This window comes from Phyllostomus hastatus, unplaced genomic scaffold (genome assembly GCF_019186645.2).
Source record: "Phyllostomus hastatus isolate PE091 unplaced genomic scaffold, TTU_PhHast_1.1 phas_scaffold_93, whole genome shotgun sequence".
Classification (NCBI taxonomy): domain Eukaryota; kingdom Metazoa; phylum Chordata; class Mammalia; order Chiroptera; family Phyllostomidae; genus Phyllostomus; species Phyllostomus hastatus.
The window spans coordinates 15772015-15799068 of NW_025334042.1; the positions used below are offsets into that span (position 1 = coordinate 15772015).

At 59.1% G+C, this 27054-nt stretch overlaps 1 protein-coding gene across 1 annotated transcript in view; it reads right to left on the reverse strand.

Moving 5' to 3' along the window:
* LRP1 (LDL receptor related protein 1) overlaps window positions 1-27054 on the reverse strand; it is an 80645-nt gene that overhangs the window by 22598 nt on the left and 30993 nt on the right. The window contains exons 12-42 of the mRNA XM_045829435.1: window positions 26598-26778; window positions 25491-25713; window positions 24287-24488; window positions 23769-23894; window positions 21179-21319; window positions 20948-21073; window positions 20355-20471; window positions 19472-19552; window positions 17657-17824; window positions 14470-14652; window positions 13861-14061; window positions 12454-12699; window positions 11389-11586; window positions 9817-10021; window positions 9472-9636; window positions 8617-8861; window positions 8231-8362; window positions 7701-7928; window positions 7321-7495; window positions 7134-7228; window positions 6840-6989; window positions 6523-6663; window positions 6036-6170; window positions 4344-4475; window positions 3965-4099; window positions 3667-3796; window positions 3401-3527; window positions 2912-3063; window positions 2694-2818; window positions 1996-2373; window positions 168-357 (exon numbers count right to left, since the gene is read on the reverse strand). Of these exons, the coding sequence (XP_045685391.1) occupies window positions 168-357; window positions 1996-2373; window positions 2694-2818; window positions 2912-3063; window positions 3401-3527; window positions 3667-3796; window positions 3965-4099; window positions 4344-4475; window positions 6036-6170; window positions 6523-6663; window positions 6840-6989; window positions 7134-7228; window positions 7321-7495; window positions 7701-7928; window positions 8231-8362; window positions 8617-8861; window positions 9472-9636; window positions 9817-10021; window positions 11389-11586; window positions 12454-12699; window positions 13861-14061; window positions 14470-14652; window positions 17657-17824; window positions 19472-19552; window positions 20355-20471; window positions 20948-21073; window positions 21179-21319; window positions 23769-23894; window positions 24287-24488; window positions 25491-25713; window positions 26598-26778 (5233 nt within the window). The remainder of the gene's footprint in view (window positions 1-167; window positions 358-1995; window positions 2374-2693; window positions 2819-2911; window positions 3064-3400; window positions 3528-3666; window positions 3797-3964; window positions 4100-4343; window positions 4476-6035; window positions 6171-6522; window positions 6664-6839; window positions 6990-7133; window positions 7229-7320; window positions 7496-7700; window positions 7929-8230; window positions 8363-8616; window positions 8862-9471; window positions 9637-9816; window positions 10022-11388; window positions 11587-12453; window positions 12700-13860; window positions 14062-14469; window positions 14653-17656; window positions 17825-19471; window positions 19553-20354; window positions 20472-20947; window positions 21074-21178; window positions 21320-23768; window positions 23895-24286; window positions 24489-25490; window positions 25714-26597; window positions 26779-27054) is intronic.

Below are 27054 nucleotides of genomic sequence, written 5' to 3' on the forward strand. Positions count from 1 at the left end.
AGGAGGAAACCAAGGCTCAGAGAGGTCATGTAGCTGGTCCAAGTTCACCCAGCAAGGAAGTGGCTGAGCTCAGGTTACAGCCAGCCTCTTCCACACCTCCTGCCCAGGTCTGTGGGGGGCAGTTTCTGCCCCTCTGTGAGCTGCCCCCTCATGGCCCCGGAACTCACTTCTGGCACTCGTCCAGCACAAAGGCCCTCGGGTGGTCGTCTCCCGACATGGTGATGACCGTCTCCCGCTCGAAGGCCCCTGTGCGGGTCTGGTCCACCGTGTGGCGGGTGATGGTGGACGTTGTGTAGCTCGTCCAGTAGAGAGTGTCCCAGCCACGGTGATAGGCCAGGCCTTCCACGGAGCCCACATCTATGAGGAGAAAGGAAGAGCCATGAGTTGGGACAGGGCCAGAATGCCGGGCTAAGGGGGACAGCCTGGGGCACCCACGTCCCTGACATATGTTGGAAGAGCTGTGTAGGACCAGGGGAGCTGGTGGGGGCACAGCTCCTGGTGCCCCCAAACCCTGTGGGATCACTGTTTCCCACCCAAACGATGCACGGGCCGTCTGCCGGACCCTTCCTCCTGCGCCCCCACGCTGGGCACGCCTGACTCCACGCTGCAGCCAGACCTCCCTGGAGCTTGAGTTCTGCCGTGTTGGGTGCCAACTGGGTTTCAGCAAATCAAATCCTACTTGGCCTGTACTGGGGAGTTTCTTAATTTAAAAAAGGACCCTGAACTAGATTGTTTTGTAGACATCTTAAACTCAGATGAAAGAATTAAAAAAAATTTTTTTAAAGACTTCATTTATTTTTTAGAGAGAGGAGAAGGGAGGGAGAAAGAAAGGGGAGAGAAACGCTGATATGCAATTGGTTGCCTCTCACACACCCCCAGTGGGGGACCTGGCCTGCAACCCAGGCATGTGCCCTGACCGTGAATTGAACCGGGGACCTTTTGATTCACAGGCCAGCACTCAATCCACTGAGCCACACCAGCCAGGGTTCAGGTTAAAGAACTAAGTGCACAGTGAGAGAGAGACAGTGCACTAGTCTTTAAGAGAAAAAGACTTCGGGGTTTTAGTGGCTTCACACTGTATGACCGTGTGGTTGCCAGAAGGCTGCCTTAAAGGAAGCATTGTAGCCTGAACAATGGCCCAAAGGGAGGGAACGCTCTGCCAGTCTCTCCCGATCACGCCCAGATTGCAGAGTATCGAGTTCAGTTTTGGACACTACATTTTTAGACAGACATGTGGACTGGACTACGTGAAGCAGAAAGTTTCCAGAGGAGGCTGAAAGGACCAGTCTGTTCTTATCACCACTGTACACCCGACACCTAGTGCAGTGTCTGGCAGGTCTTTGTGGGTGGGGGAATGAAGAAACAAACGAATGAATAAATGAACAAATGAATGAGTCAAAGGACCTGGGGGTGCGTGGGATCCCAGCCTGGAGAAGACAAGGCTGCAGATGAACAAAATACAGTTTTCAAACAGCTGAAAGGCCGTCCTGGGATGACAGCCGTGGCACCCACCACCCTTCGTGGGATGGGCACCACGTGTCCTGTGCTGAGCTGAGCATCCAAACCTGCTGCCTCAGGTGTCCCTGCCTCTACACAGATAAGGCACTGAAGCCTGGGGAGCACAGGCAGCTTGCCCAGGTGACGGAAACCCTGTGCCCGGCGTGAACCTGGCCCAGCTCTGCAGCCCATGCCGTGGGAACTGGACGCACAGAGGACATCTGGGGCTATTTCTGTGCGGCCTGGGGGTGAACCAGGACCAGAGAGGGACGCAGAAGGCTGCGTCTGAAGGAGAAGAAATGTTCCAGGAATTACAGCGGGCACAGTGTGATCCGCTGGCAGCCTGTCGCGGCTGGCAGGGACCCGGAGGCAGGCGCGAGGCCGATGGGGCAGGGGTGAACTGGTTGAGGTCTGCCAGCTCTTCTACCCTGAGTCTGTGCTGCTCCTCCCGCACCCAGCGCCCCTCCCTGGGAAGGTTCGTTCGGAGTCTGGGCTTACTCTCCACGATGGTGACCCGCCCTGTGCCGTCGTCGTTGATCTGCTGGATGTTCCCAAAGTGGATGTCACTGAAGAAGATGCGGTTGGGGGTGCCCGGGGAGGTGCCTGCTCGGTAGTCGAAGGCCAGGGCGATAACGTTCTTCATGTGCTCAGGGTCCTCGAAGGGCTGCACGGGCGCGTTGAGGTTACGCTCGTCCGACAGGTGGATGCTCTTGAGGATGGTGCGCTCCGAGTACAGCAGGTAGCCGGCGTACTCACGGCAGGACGCCCCGTCTTCCGCCAGCATCCCGTGGGCACAGGCGCAAGCCCGCTGCCCGTTGCCCCGGTACAGGCACAGCTGCTGGCAGCCGCCGTTGGCCGCCGCACAGACGTTGGTGCCTGGGGGGAGGGCACAGGGGAAGGAGGGGTCACGGAGGGCAGGCCTGCCTCGGGGAAAGGCTCACTGGTGCTCTGTCATCTCGGCGGGGTGGCACGGCGCCCTGCTCTGCCTCCGGATCCCCAGTTCAGACAACCCTCCAGGCCCCTGCGTTGGTCAGCAGCAGGTTGGTCCTAGGGGGCTCCTCAGCTCCTGCTCGCCACCCTTGGGTCCCTGGGGCGGCTGGAAAGTGCCCCTCTGGGTCTTATTTCTCTCCCAGCCCCCCTCACTCTGGGTTCTCTGGGGTGCGCACTCAGAGGCCAAGCCTGGGGCCCGGCCTCACCTTTCTGCCGGTCCCGGTTGAAGACCTTGATGTCTTTGAGCTGGACACCGATGCCCGTCCGCAGGGGCACAGAGTCGGTGGCATTGTCTTTGCTTCCACGCTTGATGGAGCCATTGGCGTGAGTCCTGGGGGAAGGGAGGGCCCATGAGCGAGACCTCGACTGGGGCGGGGAGGGAGGGGACGGAGAGCAGAGGGGCAGGCCGGGAGGAAGCCCTCACCGGTCGCTCCAGTAGATGAAATCCTCGAACACAGACACAGAGAACATGTCCATGTTGTTGCTGGACAGAACCACCTCGCGGTTCTCTCCTGTCTCCAGGTCAATCCGCTCGATCTTGTCCGTCCGGGCGTCGCACCAGTACAGCTTCCCGTCCTGCGGGCCGGAGGCACCCACCTCACTTCCAGGGCCCCGAGCCCCCACTCACGCCTCCTCCCTCCACCTCCTCCCGATCTCTGACCTGCTGACCCCCAGAGTTCCTGCCAGTCCCCACTTCTGAGTGACCCTCCTCCACCATCTCTGGGCTGGCAGGAGCCCTACTCTGGATGGGGGCTGGGCCAGAAGGCCCCATGGCTGCCTGAGTCCACATCTTCTTACCCAGTGGGGAGCCACCACAGGGAGACTCACAGAGGGTGGGGCACGGGGTCAGGGGAGCTTCCGCCCAGGGCACAGGGTCTACCCCTCGACCGCTGGGCCAAGCCGGTGTCCGAACCTGGTAGTCCACCGAGATGCCGTTGGGCCAGCTGATGCTGACGTTAACCAGCACCACCCGCTCGGTGCCATCCAGCCGAGACCGCTCGATACGCGGGTACTGGCCCCACTCAGTCCAGAATAAGTACCTGTGGGGCAGAGGTAGACATGGGGCTCCGTCACCAGAACGTGGAGGAGAGAGACCCTTGTCAGTGTGGGCTGTGGCCAGAGTGACTGGGCCAGGTCAGAGCCAGGAATGGGGACTGGCCAGGCTGTCCAGCTCCTCACCCCTTCTCCGGGTGAACAGTGATGGCCCGGGGCTTGTCCAGACCCTGGGAGATGACCACGTAGCGGAAAGAGCCATTGAGCCGGGCGACCTCGATGACGTCGAAGCCCTGGTCGGTCCAGTAGATGTTGCCTGAGGAGGAGTAGGTGGGCACTCAGTGGGTGGGGTGGGGGCATGCATACCCGGTCCCCTGCCAGCCTCCCCACTGCCCCTGCTGCTCCCCCATCTGCTCCTGCCTGCCCCTTCTCCTCAGATGCCTCCTTCTGCACCCACTTCCCGCCACACTCTGCCACGGCTCACCTGCAATCCAGTCCACCGCGATGCCCTCCACGCGCCCAATGCCATTGGTCACCACGTCCTCGCGCCACGTCTGATCTCGCTTAGCCCGGCTGATGGTGCTGAGGCCCATGTCCACCCAGTAAATGGTGTCATTTTCTGGAGGTGGGGAAGCCAACACGGGATGCCCAACAAGGTAGGGCCAAGGTGGGGGGTCCAACTCACGTAAGGTCGGGAAAGAGGTGAGTGGGTGTCAGCGGACAGGGGGCTTGGCAGGGCAAATAGAGAGGGGTGGGGACAGCCGTGTGTAAGTGCCCCCCTCCAGCTGAGGTCAGGCTGCCTGACACTGCACCCCCAAGGGCACACCACCCTGGAAGGTCATGCCCTGCATCAAATGGCTCACCAGCATGGAAGTCGATGCCGACAGCCAGGGAAGTCCCTGACACGGGGACCAGGGCATCTGACTTGTCATTGGGATCCAGGGGGATTCCTCGGATTCCCTCATGCACGGAGTACAGGAGAAAAGAGCCCACACCTGAAACAAGAATCCTTCAGGCATGGGCCTCATTGACACCTCCTTAAGGTTGGCTTCTGTCACACTCACACCTGCATCCCTCCTTTGCGTCCCCTTTGATATCTTTCTCTCAACTATCATTCTTCCCCTTCAACACACGTCCACACCCACGCCCTAGCCTGGGCAGGGAGTCAGGCAAGGAACATACTCTGGGGAACTACCTGCAAGACCTCTAGCATTCCACCAGAGGGCAGCAGAGGCCTGGCTGTCTCTCCCTGTGCTCCTACCTATGGTCCTGCCTCCCTCAATACAACCCTGTACCCCCAAAAGCATTAAGGAGAATCTGGGAAGGTTCAGACAAGATAACCATACTGCAAGATTCCCACATTTAGATTTCCACCCGAGTTTCCTCTTTGTCCTCTCCTCTAACACCTGAAACTCAACATTCCCAACAGCTTGCTCCTGAGCCAGTGTCATGCTGGTTTCCCACTTCTCATGAGGCGTCATATTCATGCATCCCAGAATCCTCTCTTGCCTTTATCACTTGATACAGTGTGTCCCCAAATGAATCCCCAAATGGGCCAGGCTGCTCAGGCTCCATGAAAAAAAAAAAAGATTCATGGTTGAGTGAGTTGGGGGAAACTCCAAACACTAGTCTTTTCTTGAAAAACGTTCACTGCAGATGAGCATATTCAAGGCTCTCAGACATTCTACAGCAAAAAAAACACAACTCTTACATTTTGTTCAGCCCCGTGTTAGTTTCTGTAACAGCCACCCACATCAAAGAGGGCGGTACCCAGGAGTGAACTTTGGGAAACGCTGTCAGGGGCGGGCTCACACAGCGGTCCGCAAGTTCTTGTGAAATGTCTCCTGGTTTTGTCCTTTCTCTTCTGCCCCAGCCAAGGCCCCATCTCCTAACACCGGGGTTACTCTGACAGTCTCCTAACAGGTCTAACTGTTTCAGTTTCTCCCTCCCCCATTCAACCGGCTCTGTGCCGCCAGGTTAATCTGCCCCAAACATGGCTTTCCAGGCAGGCCTGGCCGAGACCCTGTGGCCCTGCCCCCCCTCACAGCCCTTCACCACGACTCCCCCACACCCTGCCCGCCACCTGGGCCTGGCACCTCGGGGCCCTGCACACGCCCTCTTGCTGCTCTGGACCGAATGCCTGGGACATCTACCCTTCCGCTTTGAGCCACACACTCGAATCCCACTCGTCCGATAAAACCCAGCCCACGGCACACCCATTCCATGGAGGCGGCCCTGGCACTGACTTTTGACGTCTGTTTCTCCAAAATCCTACTGAAATCGGAGCTACTTTGTGATCCCGTTTCACTTACCTATCAGCCCCCTTCTGGTTGAGGCTGCAGAGCACAGGGACAGAACTTTTGTCCCCTGGCTGCCCCCGCAGCACCCAGCACAGGGGGGCTTACTTACTAAGCATCCAGTTCAGAGACCCTTAATAACACAAGACGAGAGCAGCCCTACTGCCAAGGTGAGGACAGGAGGGGGGGCTGCGGGGCAGGACCGATGGGTGCCAGGGACCTGGGTCAAAGTTGGGGGTGGGGGGCAGGGGCACTGACCCTCACAGGCCTGCTGGCCACTCCGGAGGCTGTAGCCGGCCGTGCACATGCAGGAGCGGGTGGACTCCGATGTGGGCAGGCAGAGCTGGGAACAGTCCCCATTGTTGACACTGCAGGGGTTGGTGCTCTCGTGCCCTGCGGGGGGGCCGGGGGGCAGCATAAAAGGGTTAGCAGACCTCCTTGGGACCTCAGTGTCAGGCTCGTGCTACGCAAGGAGATAGTCACTGTCTCACCCTGGACCTTGTGAGAGTCACTGCCCCACTCCACTGCCCCGGCCCCAGCCCCAACCCAGTGGCTAGGGTGGCTGTGAGCCTATATGGCGCTTCAGTGAGAATCAGAAAGGGGAGCCACTTTGCGAGGTGAGAGGAGCCCATCCCATTTTCATTCTCGTACACTATCTTGCCCAGGGGTTCCTGCAGCCAGTGCTGGCTGCAGCTTTGACATCTGACTCCCATCCCGTACCCCCTGCCCCTTGCCCCTGGCTCACCCAGCTGGATGCTCTCGTCATAGACCTTCATGTGCATCACGAGGGTGGTGCTGTTTCGCAGAACCACGGCGCCCGAGCCGTCAGCCTTGTTGCAGGTGCCCATCTTCTCCGACACCTGATCTGCCCACCACAGCTTGTCCCCTGGAGCGGCAGCCGGGGGGATGAGACGCTGGGGCAGGCCCTCCGCCCACTGTGCGCGGTTCTCCCGAAGGGCCTGGCAGGTTGAGCGGGCTGCCCCTGGACCAGCTCCCGTCTTCCCAGCCAACCCAGCCTGGCCTGGCCTGCTCCTGTCCCTGCTCCCACCCAGTGGCCCTCACCCATGATGGCCAGCGCCGTGGCCTTGCCCAGCTGGTTCCGCATGGCGTCGATGACCTCGAGCCCACTCCCGTCCAGATTGCAGCGGTTGATGGTGTGGTTCCCGGAGCTGATCCAGTAGAGTTTGCTTTCAGGGAAGTCAATAGCCAGGCCTGGAAGAGGGCGGGTGGGGAGCATGACATCGGCCCCGGCTGCTGCTCGCCCGGGAGTGCATGCAGGGCGTGTGGTTTGGGCGGGAGGGTGGCAAGGACACGCACTATGCTGGGAGTTCGGGAGACAGAGGGGCAAGTGCATACCCACAGGGCCCCTCTGGCCGCTGAAGAGCAGGGTGCGGTTGCTGCCGTCCATGTTGGCCATGCTGATGTTGTCGCCGTCAGTCCAGTACAGCTTCCTGTGGGAGGGAGGGGCATGGGGAGGGGAGGCTCAGAGTCCTCTCTTGCCCACCTGCACCTCACACTCCCGAGTCCCGGGCCCGGAACCCACCCTCGGAGCGGGTGGACGACCACGCCGTGGGGCTGCTCCAGGCCCTGCACCACTGCATTCTTGAAGGAGCCGTCCAGCCGGGCCACGTTAATCTGCTTCTTGTTGGTGTCGTAGCTAGTCCAGAACAGGTTCCGGGACACCCAGTCCACAGCCAGCCCATGGGCGTTTGGCAGGTCTGGGGGCACAGTGGGGAGGCAGTGGTTGGGGTTTGCAGGGCAGAGGTTGGGCAGAGGGGGGCAGCCTGATTTCTGTGGGAACAGGGATCAGAAAACCAGGCTGGAGTGCTTCGAGGACCCAGGGGGACCGGAAGTGGGCGCTGGGGGCCAGGGCGGAGAGAGGGGTGCCTGCGCCCACAGGGGCCTGCAGGGGCCGGAGGGAACCTGCAGAGACGACGGTCTCCACGCCTGTGCCGTTGATGAAGGCCCTCTTGATGGCCTGCGTCCGCACATCGGACCAGTACACGCGCTGCTCGCGGGCGTCGTAGTCCAGCACGGTGACGTTGTCGATGTCGGGCACCGTGTAGGAGATGATGTAATTGTAGTAGGGGGCGTCCAGGTCCACTCCCCGGATCTCCATCTGACGTGCGTACAGCAGGAACTTCTTAAACTCTGTGGAGCACGGGCAGGTCACGGCGGGCAGCCCCTGCCTCCGTGCTTCCCACCCAGATTCCGCCCCTCCTCCCTCCTGCTCCTCCATTCGCTGCTGACGCTTAGCGACCAAGAAGCGCCTCCCTCGGGTATAGCCTCCCTGCCGGAGCCCCAGCCTCGCCTCACAGAAGCGGTCCCTGGAGCGCCCCCATCAGGCCCGTCATGACTGGACTGTCTACCTCCAGTTACAACGGGAAGCCTGGGTGCTGACCCCTTCCTCTGCAGCCTCCGCCTACCCCGGTTCTGCTGGGAGGGCCTCCTACCATAGCAGGTGGTGTTGTCCTTGTGGAGCTTCATGAGGTGGGGACAGGCGCAGGAGACTGTCCGGTTGTAGTTGATAAGACACAGGTGGGAGCAGGGGCCACGGCCCCCATTGGCCTCACAGGGGTTGGGAGCTGGGTGGGAGGGGTGAGGAGAAGAGAGAACAGCCTGTGACTTGCAGGCCCCTCCCTGGCCTTTCTCACCTGAACACCGCTCCTTCACCCCTTCTCATGGTCCCTGTTTCAGCGCCACCTGCTGGCAGCCCTTCTCTGTCAGCAGGCTACCCCCTGCCCCACACCCCGTTCCAGCTCAGACCCCCACCAGTTCCCATCGCCCTCTCCTCTCCTGAGGGCCTCTAACGAGGCTGAAGGCTCCTCTGGGCCCTTACCCATGGGCTGTCGGGAGGGGTGGTACACCTGCAGGTCAAAGGGCTGGGTATTGGTTCTCTGCACCACCGTGACATTGTGGCCAGTCCACTTGTTGGCCTTGGCCAGAGTGTTCGTTCGCCAGTCTGTCCAGTACACTTCCCCCCCGTACAGTGTCACTGCAAACGGGTGCGACAGGAACTCGTGTCCCCGCAGCACCTCCATGTGGCCGGAGCCGTCGTAACGTGCTGAGTAGATGGCATCTGACCTGAGAGCGTGGTCGGGGCAGAGTGAGGGTGCTGGCGGGGGCTGCAGTCTCAGGGCCCAGGCCCTGGCCCACAGCCCCCACCTCAGCGCACTGCAGCCACCCTCCTGCCAACCCTCTTGGCTAGAGAAAGCAAACAGAATGACCAAGTGGTGGGACCATGTGGGGTCAGGTCTAGGACCCCAGCCCCCAGTCACCAACTCCCACACTCCTGGAACTTCTCCCCAAGGTGGTCATTAGTGCACAGCACTTTGGTGAAGTTTAGAAAAAGGCACCCCTCTGCGGAGGCAAATTAGAGAAAGTTCCCTCTTTCCCTGGGCAGACAGAGCCCCCCAGGAAAAGTGCACAGATCCGTGAGGGCAGGAGGTTGCACTTCAGCCCTCAGAGCAGCCTGATAGCTGGCCTCGACCTTCTATCACCACCTGTCCCCTAGCCCCGCCTCTCTCTTCTCTGCAGCCCTCTAGCCGCGCCCCTGGCTGCCCTGGTTCTGGATCTAACTCCTTCAAGCCTTCCTATCACCTTCCCCACTGCCAGGTTCTGGGACCCCGGCCCACCCTGGCCCTGGAAGGGAGGGGCAGATGGAGGCCTCCTGGGGCTGGTGGGGCGCACTGACCTGGCATCTATCCAGAGGATGCGCTTCTCCAGGTAGTCCACAGTGAGCCCGTTGGGCCAGCCACCTGAGCCCGTCTCCCGGTGGATGGTGCGGCGCCCAGCCCCACTCATGGAGGCTGCCTCAATTCGGGGCAGGCTGGCGTCCCAGTCTGTCCAAAACAGGATCCTGGGGAGTGGGGAGCAGGTCAGGAGGGCCAAGGCCAGGGGCCTGGGGGATGGGTTGTGGTGGGATCCTAGGGAAAGGGCCGAGGGGGTCGAGTAGCATTGAGGAGATGGGTGTCCCTGGTCAGGCTGAACCAGGCTGTGGGGAACCATGGGCCAGCACAGGGCTAGGCAGGGTCCTCACCCATCCCGGGGGTCCAGTGCGATCGCCCTTGGGTGCTCAATGTCACCAGCCAGCAGGGTGGTCCGAAGGGTACCATCCAGCTTGGCCACCTCAATCTGGTCCAGGTTACTTTCGACCCAATAAATGTTGCCTGCAATCCAGTCTACAGCCAGGCCCTCAGGTGTGGCCAGGCCGTACTGAATCACCACCTCGAAACTGGTCAGGGCTGGAGAAGAGAGGGTTGTGGGAGGTTAGAGTCCCATGGGGTGGGCTGGACTGAAGTCGAGACGTCCTGGGGACCCCACGTGACCCATCCTCAACTCTCACACCTCTGTCAATATTTCTGATGAGCCACAGATTCAACTGGGGTTCCCAGACCCCACTCTCCTCACCCAGGTCCCGCCCCCTCCACCAGGAGGTCAAGCAAGAGAAAAGCCTGGCTTCCAGAACTCTGGGGGAGGGGACGTGGCTACCACCTCTGCTTGCAGCTCTCTGGAAGGCTGACCCATGGGAGGAGGTCGGAGCAGAGGGTGAAGGCTTTGGGGGACAGGCCTTGACCCAATATGAGGACAGAACTTTCTAGAAGTCACTCCATAAACTGTCTTGGAGGTTTTCTTATGAAAAAATGTATTTATATGGACCTATTAATAACATTATAAAACAATTTTATTTATTTATTTTTAGAGAGAGGAGAAGGGAGGGAGAAAAAGAAAGGGAGAGAAACATCAATGTGTGGTTGCCTCTTACATGGCCCCCACTGGGAACCTGGCCCACAACCCAGGCATGTGTCCTGACTGGGAATCAAACCGGTGACCCTTTAGTTCGCCGCCTATGCTCAGTCCACTGAGCTACATGAGCCAGGGTTGGACCTCACTATTTTAGAAACTGTTGCAGTGTGAACACAATCCCGGTCTACTTAGCCATCACCTTGTCGATGGACATTTGACATTTGACATTTGAGGTACTTCCAACTTTCCTCTACTACAATGGATACAAACTCCTATAGTAAGATGTATTTCTTTCAAGTCTTTGCTCAGATGTCACCTTCGCAGGGAGGGCCTTCTTTAACCATCTAATTTAAAATGTCAACCCCCATTCTCCCTACCTCCCTTGCCTCCTTTCTTTCCATCCACAGCGATACCCTCTTCTGTCCCATCCCACAGTGTACCAGCTTTTTAGAGCGGGTGTTCCCACTGGCACGGCAGCTCCGTGAGGACACTGATTTGATCGCTGCTGCCCCCCATGGCCCAGTGTGCGTGGCAGTGTCAGCTGAATGGAAGAAGTCTGTGACAGGTCAGGCCACCTTGGGACAGAGGCAGAGTCCAAGTACCCCCAACCTTCAATGACTTTTTTACTTTCAAGCCTGTAATTCTAGGATTTGGGGAGCTGAGCTCCAGGCCCTTTCAAAGAAAGGGTGATCATTTTGTTAATTATCAGGCTGACGATAATTATGGGGCGTCAGGCACTGAGACCACAGCAAAATCTAACCTAATTAACAAGAGTGTGGGGGCTGGGGGAGTGAAGGGCTTCTGCTTTGGGCTGAGCACCCAAGTGGCCCCTGGGGAGCACTTCACCCCGCATCAGTGCCGTCACCTCCATTGTCCAGCAGCTTCCCGCGGTAGATCTTGTCCTCCACCACGTCGGTCCAGTAGAGGGCGCTCTGGCTGAGGTGGAAGTCCAGGGCGATGGTGTTGCGCAGGCCGGGCACCAGGACGCTGTAGTCCCCTTTGTGAAGGTCAATGCGCCGGATTTCATGGCGGTTGGAGAAGATGATGAACGGCTTGAAGGGGTCTGAGGGGGGTTGACGTAGGGGTCAGCAAAGGACTCGCTGCCTCCATGTCACCCGGTCCAGGGTGTGGACGAAAAAGGAGACGCATGAAAAATGTGGCTCAGGGGAGGCAGGCCTAGCGGGCCCCCCTACAGTGAGACGGAACGTAACCACACGGGAGGGTCTGAACATGAGATTTCCCGACTAAAAGCGAGTCATAGCAGGTAATCACTCCCAGGCCTGTAGCTTCCCTGACAAAGGTCAACCTTTACCTCACGTGAGCCTGTGTATTTTCTTTTTGCATCTAAGGTAAACAGACCCTTGAAATGTCAGAGTGATCTTTTCCAGACCCCTCAGAGCACAGCCTTGCCCCCAGAGGACACCACAGAGCCCTTCGTTGTCCCATTGTTCCCAGTACACCACCTCTACCTGCTATAAATTTTGTAAACTGTCCTGTACTCACCAATGTAGAGAAGTGTGTGTCTCTCCATTTTACTTTGTATCCAATCCCACAGATTTCCCTGCCCCCTTAACCCATACCCCCAGTGGATTTCATGTAACCCTCCTTATGTCTATTTCTTTCATGCTAATGCATAAAACAAGGTGCAAAACTGCCATTCTCTGGAGCACTTTTCTCCATCTGTTGAGAGTCTGCTTCCTGGCGATTGCTGATGGTCTGACTCAAACTCAAAAAATTCTTTACAGGTTTGGATGTTTCTTATGACTGTAGGAGTCAGGCAGGGTCTGTTTGCTCTGGGGCTGGGCCTGGATGGAAACCTTAGCCTTTGGCATTCAGCCGCCCGAGCCCAGCCAACCAGCTCTCGGGAGCCTGCCATGGCCTGCCCAGTTGCCCAGGCACCCCCCCGCCCGGCCACCCTCCAGTGCTTTACCCAGGCTGCGGCAGCTCTCGCCATCTGGCTCCAGCACCCATCCCTCGTAGCAGGAGCACTTCACGCTGAACTTGTTCTGGTCGCACTTCTGGCTACACTTGAGGTGCTTGGCACAGTAGCTCTGGATCTGACAGGTGTGGTTGTCAGGCCCCAGCTCCATGCCCAGAGGGCACGAACAGACGATGCCTTCGCCAGGTGCCACGGAGCAGTTGTGGCTGCAGCCTCCGTTATTCAGGGAGCACTGATCTGGGGGCCAGGATGGGGGTGGGGGCAGAATTGGGGTCAGGATCGCAGAGGAGGCAGGACCACGGCTTTGCTGGGCCCCAAGTCTGGGGCAGCCCAGAAAGAACCCCGGCACCCTGCCTGAGTCATCCTTCTTTTCCGTTCCAGCCAGCCCTCTGCCCCGCTGTCTCCCAGCCTTTCTCAGGACCAGAGCTGGGACCCCAGCACCCACCACTGGGAGCACCCCTCCCCCTCCCCCATCACAGCTGCATCTCTCTGGTCTCTACTTGTTGCTTCTTGAGCCCATGGTGGGGGCCCCAGCTTTTTGCCCCTCCCTGGGAGGGTTGGAAATCCATTCCCTTTTCCTTGATCCCTCCTGATTTGGGGTGAGGTGCAGCACAAACTGTCCCACCCTGGGTCCTGACACACCCTGGGATCTGCCAGCACTGACAGATGATCCATGGGCAGCTCCCAAGGCCTGTCCCGACCCACCTTATCTCTCCTTCCTCTCCTTTCAGGAACCGACGCTCCGTCTGCCTGGCTCACAGGAGATAAGGCTGCTCCGCATCCCCAAGTCACCCCATGTGGCCCCCGCTGACCCCCGTTTCTTTTGATCTTGAAAGCACACCCTCCTCCCCCAACGTCCTCACTCACTCCAAAAGATCTGCCCATCTTTGAGAACCCAATTAAATCCCCACCTCCTCCGGGACGCCTGCCCTGACCACATCAACACTCAAGCTGCTGCCTTTCTCTTGAAAGCCGGCTCTGCACTGCTCAGCGGCATGAGTGTGGGTGAGGGGTCTGTGCCTGTGGCGAGGTGCTGTGCTGCACTGCCTCCACAGTACTTTGGGAGCTGGGTGACCCTGGACCAGTTATTAACCTCTCTGTGCCTCAGTTTTCTCATCTGTAAAGTGGGGATAATAACAGTATCTGCCTCACAGGGCTGGCTACTCTGCAGATTACATGCTGTGATGGCATGCTGCGCTTACCGCGGCCTCCTGCTAAAGTGAGTCGTAAATCAACATGGGTTGTGGGTAACTGCTCTGGGCACTCCTTGCCCCGCAGCCAGAGCTGCCCTTCCCTGGTCTCAGACCTCTTCCCACACAGCCTGCCCTGCCCCGCTTGCCCTGGCCCGGGCCCAGACTCCTTACCCGGCCACCCACCCCCCCACTCCCCGGGCCTCACCGCAGAGCTCTCCCTCATCAGAGCCATCGCTGCAGTCGTCGTTGCCGTCGCACAGCTTGTCGGGGGGCAGGCAGACGGAGGTGTTATTGGCACAAGGGTGCGAGGGTGGCCTGCAGACCAAGGACTCACAGTTCTCCTCGTCTGAGTTATCCTCACAGTCACTGTCGCCGTCACACACCCATGCTTTGCTGATGCACCGAGCTGAGGGGAGGGTGTCATGTGAAGGGCCGGGCCTGGGCAGCAGGGCTCCCCACGTGCCGCCCAGACTCAGCGGAGTTCTCTAACAGCCTCATCACTGTGATGCCTTGGGGTCCACTGGGAACCTCGAGGCTTTTCCTGTCAAATTCACACAGGCAACGCAGACAGCAAGGGTCTGCAGGAGGTGCTGGGGCTCAGCTCTGGGGAGGGTTTTGGCTCCCAGGGCTCTTGGGGCAGGCCCTGGCCCCCCACACGTCAGGCAGAGCTTCTCCTGTGCAGCCGTTTGCCTCAGTGTCCCCACCCCCACACCTCACAGTACAGTGCTGTCGCCCTCACCGCCGCTCTGCTCTCACACGGCTTTCTCCTGTCCCTGCTGCCCCATGCCAAGCTCTGTGCAATACTTGTTTTTACCAGAGTCCTTGCAGCCAAACTTGACGTTGGGGTCGCAGACGTGGGTCACTCCCTCGCAGCTCTTCTCGTCACTGGAGTCCATGCAGTCAGTGTCCCCGTCACAGCGCCACCGCAGGGGGATGCACAGGCCGTCCAGCCGGCACTGGAACTCATCACTGTGGCAGCCACCAGGAGGTCTTGTGGCTGCAGGGGGACAGGTGCAGGGCATCGGGTAGGGACTCCAGGCCAGCCCGAGGCTGTGAGCAGAGACGGGGACCGGGAGGTCTCTGGGCACCGCCGACGCTCCTTGGAAGCACTAACTGAGAGTCAGGGATGTTCCACCTTCCGGGACCCCAAAGACCATCTCACCTAACCTCCCTGTTTTACACTTGAGAGCTTGGTTGGATAAGCAATTTGGTTGGCCAGAATTCAAACGCCCCCCACCTTAGCCTAGCCTCTGTTTCATTCATTCACCCCACAGACACACCTATCGGTTGCCTACTGTGTGCCAGGCACTGTTTGCCAGCATGAGCCAGACAAAGTCCTCATCCTCATGGAGCTGAAATTCTAGTGGGGAAAATGGACAGTGAAAATGTGACACAGACATCCAGCATGGAGCTGCAGGTCGTGACCATAGCTATGGACACAAAGCTGGGTCACAGCCAGAGAGGGATGGAGATGCTACTTTACACAGGACAATCAGGGAAGGCCTCTGAGCAGGCGGTGTTTGAGCAGAGGCCTGGATGGCATGAACCACGAGAATACCTGGAAATGTATTCCAGGCAGAGGGAACAGCTAGTGCAAAGTTGGAGATAGGAGTACCCACAGCATATGGGGAAAATGCCCAGAGCACATTTGAGGCTGCACCGCCAGAGCAGAGCGAAGGAGACGAGAGGCAGGAGCCTGGGTCAGAGAGCTAAGGGGGGCCTTGCAGGCCATGGAGTAACACTTGGTATTAATTCTAAGTATGCAGGGAGCCAGTGCAGGCTGCAGGGCAGGGCTGGGGCATAGTCTGACTTAGGCTCTGTGGGATCACATGCAGGCTGCTACGCCAAGATGTGACTCAGGAGGCCAGGGAAGGGGATGGAACAGCGCCTGCTGAGGGCGCGCCAGTCTGACCCTACACGCATGCTGCTGCTGCTGCTGCTGCTGCTGCTGCTGCTGCTGCTGCTGCTGGCCCCGTGCTCCCCCTGTCTAGCCAGGAACATGGCCGAGGCTCTCATCTTGTGCCTGGACTTCAGCAGCAGACTCCAAGCTGAGTTTCCTTCCTCAGGGACCCTGAACCAATTTCTAACCTAACCCCCTTCCAGCATTATCTTCCAAAAGACCTCCTATGTCATGTCACCCTCCAGCTTTGAAATCCTTTGAAGGCCCCCCATGCCTGCCTTTCACCTGCTGTGATCTGCCCCCTCTGACACAGCCTCATTCCTCGCTGGCCCCTCGGGTCTGAGGGGCCCCACCTGGCTCCACTTGCCCCTGAGAGGGTGCTCGGTTTCACCCTCTAAGCCTTACCGCTGGGTTCTGCAGGCCACCCCACCCCCACGTTGCACATCCTCCTGCTTGCCCACTTACCCACAGGCTAATCCCTCATCAGGGCCCAGGTCAAATCCCACCTCCAGCTCGACCGTCCCAGACCATTTCAGCTCACAAGCATGGCTGACCATCGCTACCAACCATGACATGCCTGTGCCCGTGTGCCAGGCCCTACACCATGTCTGCCCACTTCCTGGGGTGGGAAGCTGAGGCTTAGGGGAGGCAACTTGCCCAAGTTTGCCCAGTTTGTAAGTGCGGGACTTGGAAGGCCTTCCCACCAGGCCAGCCTCAGGCCTCCAGGGACCCCTCCTCAGAATCCCAGGGCACTGCTACCCACTCTCCCCACCCAGCCTTTGTCAGTGGTGGCCCCGGAGACTCGGCGACCACCTCCCGGGCCTGGGCGAGTCTCCCCATCCTCCCCCTCAGAGCCGCCCGTCGTGAGTGCTCAGGGCTCAGTACCATTCCCACCGTGTGCGCCTCAATCGGCAAGGCAGGGGCTGCGAGCCGGTGGCCCGGGGCCGCCTGGGCCTGTGGAAGCATTCTGGCTTCCAAAACTCTTCAAACCGAGTGCCGGTTGTTACGGTGTGATTTGTGTTCCCCGAAAAAGATGCCAAAGTCCTAACTCTCAGTACCTGGGAAGGGGGCCTTATTTGGACGTAGGTCTTTACCGGTGGCCGATTTCAGAGGGATTCTTAGGGTGGGCCCCCTCCAACAGGACCCGGTCCGCAATGAAGAGCAAGTGCAGGCACAGGCACACACCCACGCAGGGAGAACGCCGCGTGGGGGCGAAGGCAGCCATCGGGGCGCCGCACTGAGGACCAGGTGAGGAGCGCCAGGGGCCGCCAGCGAGCCCGGGAGGCGAGGAGACAGGCTGGAGTACATTCTCCCTGACCTCGCCTCGAGGCACCGCCACTGCTGACTTAGGTCTGGAACTCGTAGCCCCAAGAACTGTGAGAACTGTCGTGACAGCTCTAGGACAGTAATACGTGTATTTAAAAATGGGCGGACCTCACATCAAAATCCGCATGGCTGACTTCTCTTGAAATCAGGGTGATCCTGGGCCTGCACCCTTTTGTAGTAACGATCGAGTCACCAACATCCCTTGTGAGGCTCCATGTCCGCCAGCGAACTCAGCCCCTCTGCCCTCTGGCTGTGTCCTGGAGGCCAGGGCACTGGGACCTTCACAGCCAAACTCCCGCCCTTGGTTCCCACTGGACTCATTCACCCCTACACCTCTGAGCATCCCCTCTCCAAGCGACTGGGTCCCAAACACGAGCTCTGTGCTAAGTGCTTTTCTGTGTGTGATCTCACTGAACCCCCACATCGGCACTGTGATGTCGGCGCCATTATTACCCCCACTTTGCAGATGAAATGTACAGCGGCCATTGAGATTAAGTAACTTGCTCAAGGCCACCTGGAGAGGAAGTAGCAGAGCTGGAGCTCAAACCCAAGGCCACCCAGCTGCGAAGCCTGTGATCTTAACAGTGTGTGACAATGACTTGTCGGCAACCTCCCTCTCCCACGGGCATGGAAACTCCTGCAGGATAAGAGCCACGCCTGGGCTATCTCTGGCTCCCAGGTGGCAGTGACATGCAGGGGGAAGGACAGACAGATGGACAGCTGAGTGACTGCCACACAGACAATCTCGCCCCACCCCACTGGCCCAGGTGCCTACCCTGGTTGGTGCAGTTGGCGTGTGTCTCGTCGCTGTAGTCCCCACAGTCGTTGTCCCCATCGCAGGTCCAGTGCTCTGGGATGCAGCGCCCGCTGTTGCACTTGAACTGGGTGCTGGAGCAGGAGTGGCTGCAGCCGGCCTCGTCACTGTTGTCCCCACAGTCATTGTCTGGTGGGGAGGCAAGAAGGGGAGAAGCAAGGAGCAGGTCAGCAGGCAGTCTTCTCTCTGACCCCAGCTTGGGGCTCCCACTCCCACCTCCTCCTCACTCCCACCCCGGCCCCCCCAGCCGCCCACTGAGAAAACAACAAACGGAAAAGACACAGAAACTGCATAGACTGCAGCATGCACCATGGCCCACACGTGGGGAGGGGGTGGGCGGGGCCTCCAGGAGGGCCCTTCCCTGAGTCCTGGGAGGCTGGCGGCGGGGAGGACGCAGGACTGTTCCTTTGGTTGGGGCAGGGTGTGGGAACGGGGGTCTGTTTGCTTAGGGGCAAGGGTGGGGATTTCCCTGGTTTTGGAGGGGGAGAGATGGGTGGAGTGTAGGTGAGGCCTCTCTGCTGGAAAGGAAAGGGCTTACACAGGCCCCACACTGAACTTGGGCATTGCTGAGACCCACGCGCCCAGCTCACTAGGGGCACTGCTCACAGCTGGGAAGGGTCAGGGCCACCGGGAGGCACCTGGGCGAGGTAGAATGATGTCCTAGAATCCAGGTCCCGAGGGTGGGGGCTTGTGGACGTCCCTCCACACTTCCAGGACGATCGGGAAACCTGGGGTTTGGCTCTTCCCTTCAGTCATGTTCCTGCCTCTTTCGCACCTGGATATGCTTCTCTAATTCTCTCCTCCCCCTCTTTCATGGTCTCCTTGTCCCCTCCTCTCTGTCGCCTCCTCTCCTCGGAGAGGTTCCCTTCACCCACTCTGCTTCTTTCCTCTCCACTGTTTGCTTTCTCATTCTGTTGCCTCCTCTTTCTGGCTCCTCTCTTGAGCTTTCCCCTCACACCCTAGGACTCTGGGCGGGGAGCTGCCTGGGAGTCCTAAGAGGCGGCCAGAGGCCAGCTGGGCTCTGGGGGTGATGGTGCATGTGCTTCTATGCACTGACCGGCAGGCTCAGGACAGGTCTTTTCGTCAGAGCCGTCCCCACAATCCTTCTCTGAAACACAGAAACCGCCAGGGCAGCCATTGGCACACGAGACACGGCACAGACGGGGGGCAACACGGCGCTGACCCCGTCCAACCTCTCACACGTGAGCCAGGGCTGGAGCCACTGGTGCAACACGTCACAACACACAGACACAAGCAGAGGCCCGAGACAGCGTACACACGGCGATCCACTGGCTCCCGTGGCTCAGGGCTGACATCGCCTGGTCCCTGGCTGGCCGCCAGGCGGGCTCCTGAGCCTAGAGCCGGAGCCTGGAGGGCTCACCGAGGACTTCAGGAGATGGGGTTTGCAGGGAGAAGGCAGTCCGGCACTGGGCTCTTGTTGCTCTGCACCAACCCCCGCCTCCACCCCTCCCCCCAGCCCTCTTTGCTTATCTCTCCCGGGCCCTGAGCCTCTGCTGGAGGACAGACAGCTCAGGCCCTTCCTGAGAAGGAACGGTGCAGAGAGGCGATGGGCAGGGTCCCCCTCAGTCCATCTTGGTTCCCTCACACATTTCTGGCTCACCCTCCTCTCTCCCAGCCAAGCCGGTGGGGCTTCAATGAACTGGAGGGAGGCCCCGGCTTGATTCTCAAACCCTTTGGGCCTCACAGCCCGAGGGCCTGGCTGCAGCTTCTAGCTTTCCTGGGAATCAGAGCAGGTGAAGCGGGGCAGGCTCTTACCATTGTCACACCGCCAGTTGATGTTGATGCATCTGCCATTGTTGCAGGTAAACTGAGTCAGGGGGAAGCAGGTGGGATAGGCTGTCAGGGAGAAAGTGTGACTGAGTCGGGCCCTGAAGGTTACACGGCATCATAGCACCACAAGCAGGTGGGTGCAGGGGCCTCCTGTGACCAGGAGCCCTTCGCGCAGCCAGACGGGGGAGGAGGCTGAGCAGCAATGCCTCAGCCTGAAACTCTGCCCATGGATCCCTACCTCTCTGAGCATCCTTTTTATCTATTTATCTCTATTTGGAGAGTATGTTTATTAAAGGGCTTCGCATAGGAGAAGCCACAGGAGAGAGCCCAGGCGGGGCTGCTCTGGCTCTCTGGAAACGCTGTGGGAAAGAAGTGGGCCCAGGCGGGGCTGCCGTCAGCTCACTGGGGAGTCAGAGAAAAGGGAGCCTTGGAGGCAGGGTCAGGGGGTTAGCATGGGATGAGCTGCTGCAGCCCATTGCTCCCCTGGTTGCAGGTCTCGTGGCAACCCTTAGAGTTGAGGAGACACACGCCTGTGGGGGAAGAGGAGGAGGAGGGGAAAGGTGTGGGTGTGGTCTTGGGGGGAGAGCCCGCTGAGCATCCTCTCTGAAAGCTACCAGTCACCAAACACGGGCCCTGTGCAGAGTGTTTTCCAAGTGCGGTCTCCCTGAACCCCCACGTCAGCGCTGTGAGATAGAAGCTATTATTATCCCCGCTTGGTAGATGAAAACGCACAGAGGCCACCGAGATTAAGTAACTTGCTCACGACCACGCAGTGCTGACTGGCAGGGTCTTTCTAACCCCCTGCCCCTGGGATGTTCTCACGGGTCACCTCCTTCGCACCAGCCTGGCCTGCCTGCTGCCCTCTTACCGCAGGAGGCTGACTCGTCCGAGCGGTCCCCACAGTCGTCGTCCAGGTCACATGTCCAGGAGATGGGGATGCAGCGGCCGCTGGCACAGGAGAACTGGTTGGGTGGGCAGGTGCGGGCTGGGGACAGGAATGGGTGTGAGTGCTGAGTCCTGGCCCCATTTCTTAATTTTTCTGTCCTTTTCTGTTATTCTCTGTGGAATAGGAAGTCTTCCCAAGAGTTTCAAAGCCATTTCTCTTAGAGAAATTCAAAACCACCTGCGTGGTCTCGCGGTGGCTGCGTCACCTCACCTCTCGAGGGGCCTCTGGTATCCTTCCAGAAGACCCACCCTGCCTGGCTCTCACCTCCCCCCCTCCCCCCCCGGCCCCCGGAGCCGAGCTCTGTTCCCCGCTGGCTCAGCCCTCTCAGCCAACCCTGACCTTCAGTGGCAGGGGACAGCACCCCTCTCCCACTGCTCGGGGCCCCACCCTTGCCGCCCCGGTGCCCCACACTCTCTTCTTCGCCTTCGGGCCCCTCTGCCTTCCCGAGCCTGGCTCCTGGTATCCGCCTCCCTGACTGAGGCGTGCCCAGTGGGGTCCACCCTGCGGCTCCACACCTGAACAAGTGGCATTGGACTCGTCCTCGCTGTTCCCGCAGTCATTGTCGCCGTCACAGAGCCAGCGGTTGGGGATGCACCGGTTGTTCTCGCACTTGAAGCGGTCTGAGGGGCAGGTGTGCTGATCTGGGAGCGAACAGGTCAGAGGTCACCGAGATGCTGGGCCCTGCTCCCCCACCGGGCCGCCCCACAGGCCCAGAGCCGGACAGAGGGGCCTGGCCGGAGACTCACGGCAGAGGGCGGGGGCCTCGTCGCTGTTGTCCAGGCAGTCATTGTCGCCGTCACACTTCCAGCGCTCCTGGATGCAGCGGCTGTTGGCGCAGGCAAACTCGCCTGGCTGGCACTGGGGTGGGGGCACGTAGGATGGGTTCGCTGTGGGCACCACAGGGGTGGGAGGGGGAGAGTCAGGCCCAGGACATGGGTTGGGGCTAAGCACCCTGTACTTTGCTTGTTTCCTTATTTAAAAATAATACACAGGGTGAATTTTCCTAGTATGTCATTCTTTTTTTCAAAGATTTTATTTTATTTATTTTTAGACAGAGGGGAAGGGAGGGAGAGAAAAATCAGTGTGTGGTTGCCTCTCATGTGCCCCCAACTGGGGACCTGGCCCACAACCCAGGCATGTGCCTGACTGGGAATCGAACCAGTGATCCTTTGGTTCACAGACCAGCACTCAATCCACTGAGCCACACCATCCAGGGCCTAGTATGTAATTCTTTATGAACAAATCATCTGGGTGGAAACCACAACCACCTCAAGCCACAGGGTGATGTTTACCCTAACACGTCCCATACTTCAGCACGGCCTGAGAATAAGCAGCTGCCGCGAGAATGCAGAGCCCCCCATACTCTGGTGCCTGCTGAGCAGACCCCTCCCCCCTCCCTGCTATTTCCACAAACTGTTCCTTGAGAGGTGTCTCCGGGGCCTCCAGGGCCCTCCCCTGGTCCCTGCACTTCTTCCTTCACAGACGCATCCGCTGCACCAGCAGGAGTGAAAACGGGCCCCAGACCCCTGCAGGCTCCAGGCTTCTGCTCCCCGCACTCACCCGCCTCACCGCTGTCTGCTTGGGCCATGAGAGATACACTCCCCAAGTCCTTCGTGTCCGCGTCAGCAACCTCGTGCAGCCCAGGACGCCCACATCAGACTGTGCCGGACCTTCCGGCTCTGTGCACTGCTTTCTGACCCATCTCTCACCCCCCTCTACTCCTTGAACCTCCCCCTGGGCCCTGTGGGTGGCTATTTTCTCTCCCGCAGCCCATGGACCGCTGAGCCTGGAGGTGTCCACCTTGCTTCTCGCTGCTGCTCCCCACTCTTCTCCCTCCCTCCTCTCTGAAACACCTGTGTGGGCTCTCATGCGATCAGATCATCATCCCAGCCCCGACGTCCACGGGCCCCCGGCCCCACCCTGTCATCCTGAAGGGTTTTTAGATCCTGACTCAGTGTCCCTTCTCCGAAACCACTCCTGCTTTAATTCTCAGTGATTTCAACATCCATGTAGAGGATCTTTCCGTTACCCTGGCCACTCAGTTCCTCTCTCCGCCAGTGCTCTTGCCTCTACCTGGCCTCAGCCGCTCACTCTTAGCTGGGCACTAAGGCCTCACTGACCCGTGTGCACTTCTGGGACTCTGCTGTAAGGAACCCAGCCGGAATATGGGAAGGCATGGTGTGAGAAACAGCAGAGATGGGATCTAGCCCTGACTGCCATGGCTCGGTTGGCTGAGTGTTGTCCTGCAAAGCGAAAGGATCACTGGTTCGATTCCTAGTCAGGGCACATGCTGGGTTGTGGGCCAGGTCCCTGGTTAGGGCACGTGCTAGAGGCAACCAATGGATGTTTCTCTCCCTCTCTCCCCCTTTCGCTAAAAATAAAATAAAATCTTTAAAAGAAAAAAAGAGAAAGAAATGGCATTTAGCCCTGACTGGTGTAGCTCAGTGGGTTGGGCATCGTCCCACCAACAGAAAGGTTGCTGGTTCAATTCCTGGTCAGCGCACATGGCTGGTTTGCAGGTTTGGTATCTCTCATACATCAATGTTTCTCTCCCTCCCTCTCTTTCCCACTCTCTAAACATAAAGAAATAAAATATTTTTAAAAATTCTGTTTATGTGTTCACGACATCCGGTCATAGGACAGAAGCAGGAAACGGGACAGTGCGTGAGGCACGCCTCCGTGTGGGAGAGGAGAGCGCATGGAGAGACCTTTGGGAGGGCGGGAGGGTGGCGTCTCAGGTGGCAACCGCGGCGTCAGTGGGTGGGGGTGTTTGGGGTGACGGGTTCTTTCTCCGTTTCCTATAATGTTTATTTATTTCTTTCCGTAATGAGCAATCCCTACTTTTGTTTTTAAAATGAAGCTATTTAGAATAATGTAAGGATAACACGGAAACTGCTGTCACACACGTGAACTCGTGGAGGCAGCAGACGGCTGACGTGCGGTGTGATGGCGGCTCTGTGAAACCCGCCCACGGAGCCCACCGACAGGCGGACGGCACAGCGGGGCTCCCCGGTCAGATTTGGGCTTCCTTTTCTCTTTAATTTCTAATACTTAGAACTACTGTTACATTACTTTAACAATAGGGAAATAAATGTGAAAGACTATTTTCTTCTTTCCGCAGCTGCCCTGCTCATCAGCCGGTCTGCCCGCATCTGTGTGCCCTCACGTCCCCGTCCTCCCCGCTCCCCCCTCCCCAGAGCCTTCTCTCGCCCTGTCCCTCACCTCCTGTTGCCCCAACAGGGCCCTCTTCGCCTCCTTCATCTCTGAGTGGCCCCTGTGACCCCCTCCTGTTGGGGCCGGACTGCCTGCCTCCCACCCCAGCTGGGCCCCTCGTACCCAAGCAGGTGACACCGTCTGTGTCCAACACCTGGTCCTCGGCGCAGGCGCACTGGCGGCTCCCAGGGGTGGCCAGGCACAGGCTGCTGCAGCCACCGTTGTTCACCCGGCATTTGTTGGTGCCCACTGTGACGGAGGGCCGCAGAGGGGTCGGGGGAGGAGGGGGAATGAGGACATAGGGGAGATGCATTACAGCGAGGAGACGGACAGGGAAGACACATCGAGAGGACCATGAGCGTGTTGAAGAAAAGCAGACGTAGGCACGGGGCAGGCGGGAGATAAGGAAGGAAGGGCAGGAAGGTGCGGGCGAGGCCAAACAAGCTGCTGGAAGACCTCACAGGACACTGGGCCCGATAAGGAATGTGGGTCTCACTCTAAGGGCAAGGGTTGGGGGTCTCTCTTTTTGAGAGCCTCTAAAGTCAGAGCCTGGGACCCCAGGGAGAGTGCCTTCACCCTCCTGGGAGCCTCACCCCCCATCTAGGTCCCACCCCGACACCAGCCCGAGCCCCAGGGGGTACCTTGCTGCTGCTGGGCATCATACATTCGGATCTCAAAGATGGGGGGTCGTTCACTACGCAGGAGGGTCACGGTGGGGGGTGCACCTCCTGCGCCCCGCTCCAAGCGGTAGACACTGCCACTCCGGTACTCGGTCCAGAAGAGGTAGTTGCCGTGGTGACACAGGCCAAAGGCATGATTCAGCTCAGGACCCTCATACACGATCTAGCAACGGAGGGGAGGTTACTACTAAGGGGCTAGAGCAGGGGTCTCAAACTCATTTTCACTGGGGGCCACATCAGCCTCGAGGTTGCCTTCAAAGGGCCAAATGTAACTTTAGGACTGTATAAATGTAACTGCTCCTTAACAGTTAAGCGAGAGCTCAGCACCGGGTAGAAACAAGGTGCAGGGCTGGATTCAGCCCACAGGCCTTGTGTTTGCCACCTGTGGGCTAGAGACAAACAGGGGAACTCGGGAAGGTCCAGCAAGATCACCAATTTGTTTCCTCTTTGTCTAGATACTGGGTGTGGGTTGTTTTCCTCCATTAGCCTGGGAGCCCCTGAGGCTGCTGACAGCTTTGCACGGAGGTGCCAGATCCTAAACCCAGCAGGAGGCTAATGGCGAGCTTGTCCACGCGGTCTTCTCTTGGGTCCATTCACATCCTTCACATCCCTCCAACACACACACACGCACACACATGCACACACACACGCACACAATCCTGAGCAGACAGCCAGAGCTCATCTGCTTATTTCTTCACCCAACAGACACTTGCCAGGATTTACTAAAGGTCAACCTGTGGTAGGTAGGCACTACGAAATGAAAAAGACATGGCAATCCAGGGTGGAAGAGGGGACGGGAGACAACATGCCAGAGGAGGTGGCCCCGAGCAGCACGCCGTGTGCGGAGGGGCCGGGGCGGAGGCAGAAAGAACTGCATGGGAAGAACACAGAGATGTGCTGGGAATGACAGGCTGTGGTCAGGCCTGCGGGCAGCACGCCGTCACGGAGACGCCCTGGCAGAGGCCGTCCTCTAACAACACAACGCCTACGACACACGAGCACACAGCTATACACATCCACGGGACAGAGGCAAACACACAGGAAGCCCACAGGCTGAGCCGCACACAGATGCCCACACGGTCACACACGCAGAGCCTCATCCACACACACAAGTGATCCAGTGAAGCACTTATGAACACCCACACACAGGTGCACGCCTGCCTACCTTTCGGTCTGTGCCATTGAGCAGTATGGTCTCAATGCGGTCATAGAAGGCATCCACCCAGTAGAGGCGCCCGGCTGGGATGTCCAGGCTCAGCCCATTGGGCCACAGCACAGTCTTGGAGGTGACAAAGATGTCTCGGTGTGAGCCGTCCATCCAGGCTCTCTCCAGCCTCCCTCGCCGACTGTCCTTAGGGTCCTCCTCCCAGTCTGTCCAGTACATCCACCTGTGGGCAGCGATGGGTCAGCACCCCATGAGCTGCCACCAACAGCCTCCCTGTGATCCTGATCCACATGTGCTGTCCCAGAGCCCACCACAGGGGCCTTCCTGCCCTGCTCAGCCCTGGCCCGCACATTTCATTCATTCATTCTTCCCCTCAACAAATGTTTGATGAGTGCCTCCTGTGAGCTGGGCACAGTCTGGCACTTGGGGACCAGACCGGACCAAGGTAGCCAAGGCTCCTTCTCTTCTGAGGCTCGTGTCCCACACAAGTCAGCCAACAAGGTCTCGCACACGCACACTGGAGAATGATGGGAGCCAGGAGGAGCCAGGAAGAACACGAGCAGGTGGCAGCATGGAGAAGGACCAGGCAGCAGGTGAGGAAGGCGGCTCTAGGAGGCGGCCTCTGAGCTGCGGTGTGAATGCTGGGAAGGCCCTAGATCTGCTATCGCTCGGGAATCCCGGGCAGGGGCGCTGCAAGAGCAGACGCCCTGAGGTAGAAACAGCTGGGGTATCCTCTGAGGCACAGACACGGGGCAGTGGAAACAGAACTTCCAAGGGCAGGAAGTGAGGTGCCGATGAGGTCCAAAGAACTGTAGGCAGACCCTGTGGGACCCCAGGCCTGATAAGGAGTGTGGATCTCACTCTAAGGGCAGGGGAGCCAGGGAGGGGCTCTGAGCTGGGAGTGACAGGATCAGATTTCTCTGTCTGCCTCCAAGGCATCACTCCCGTTGCCTGAAGACAGACAGGGGCACATCCCCTTTCAGCTTCCAGTTCCTGCCTAAGCCTCCCACCTGGCTGTCCTCCCCTATTTACTCTCGGTCTCACCTGCCACTTCTGAGACCCACAGGGTGCCCGGCCCACCCAACCCAAGGCCCCAGGAGGACTCACCCATTCAGTGGGTCCACCACAATGGCCCTGGGGTGCGTCATTTTGCCCTCGATCAAAGTCTTTCGGGTCTGAGCAGCCTTCTCCAGCCTGGCCACGCTGATGGTCTTCTTGGGCCCGTCATCCGTCCAGTACAAATTGTCTCCCATCCAGTCCACGGCCACACCCTCCACATTGTGGATGCCTGCAGGGAGTGAAGTGGGTGGAGATGGAGCGCCTCGGAGGAAGCTCCAGACCACCTGCCCCCGCCCCTGGGGATGCAGGCGCCCTGGAGCGACTCAGCCGTGGTGAGGGCCCAGTGCCTTCTGTGCGCAGGACAGCGGGGGTGATGGGGGTGGGAGGTTGGAGGAAGGAGCTGGAAGATCATTTGTGTTGCCAATCTGTGTTGAGGCACGAAGCCTCTCAAAACTGCACGTGGGCAGCCAGCACACCTTGGGGCAGACGTGGCTGTCAGGCGAGG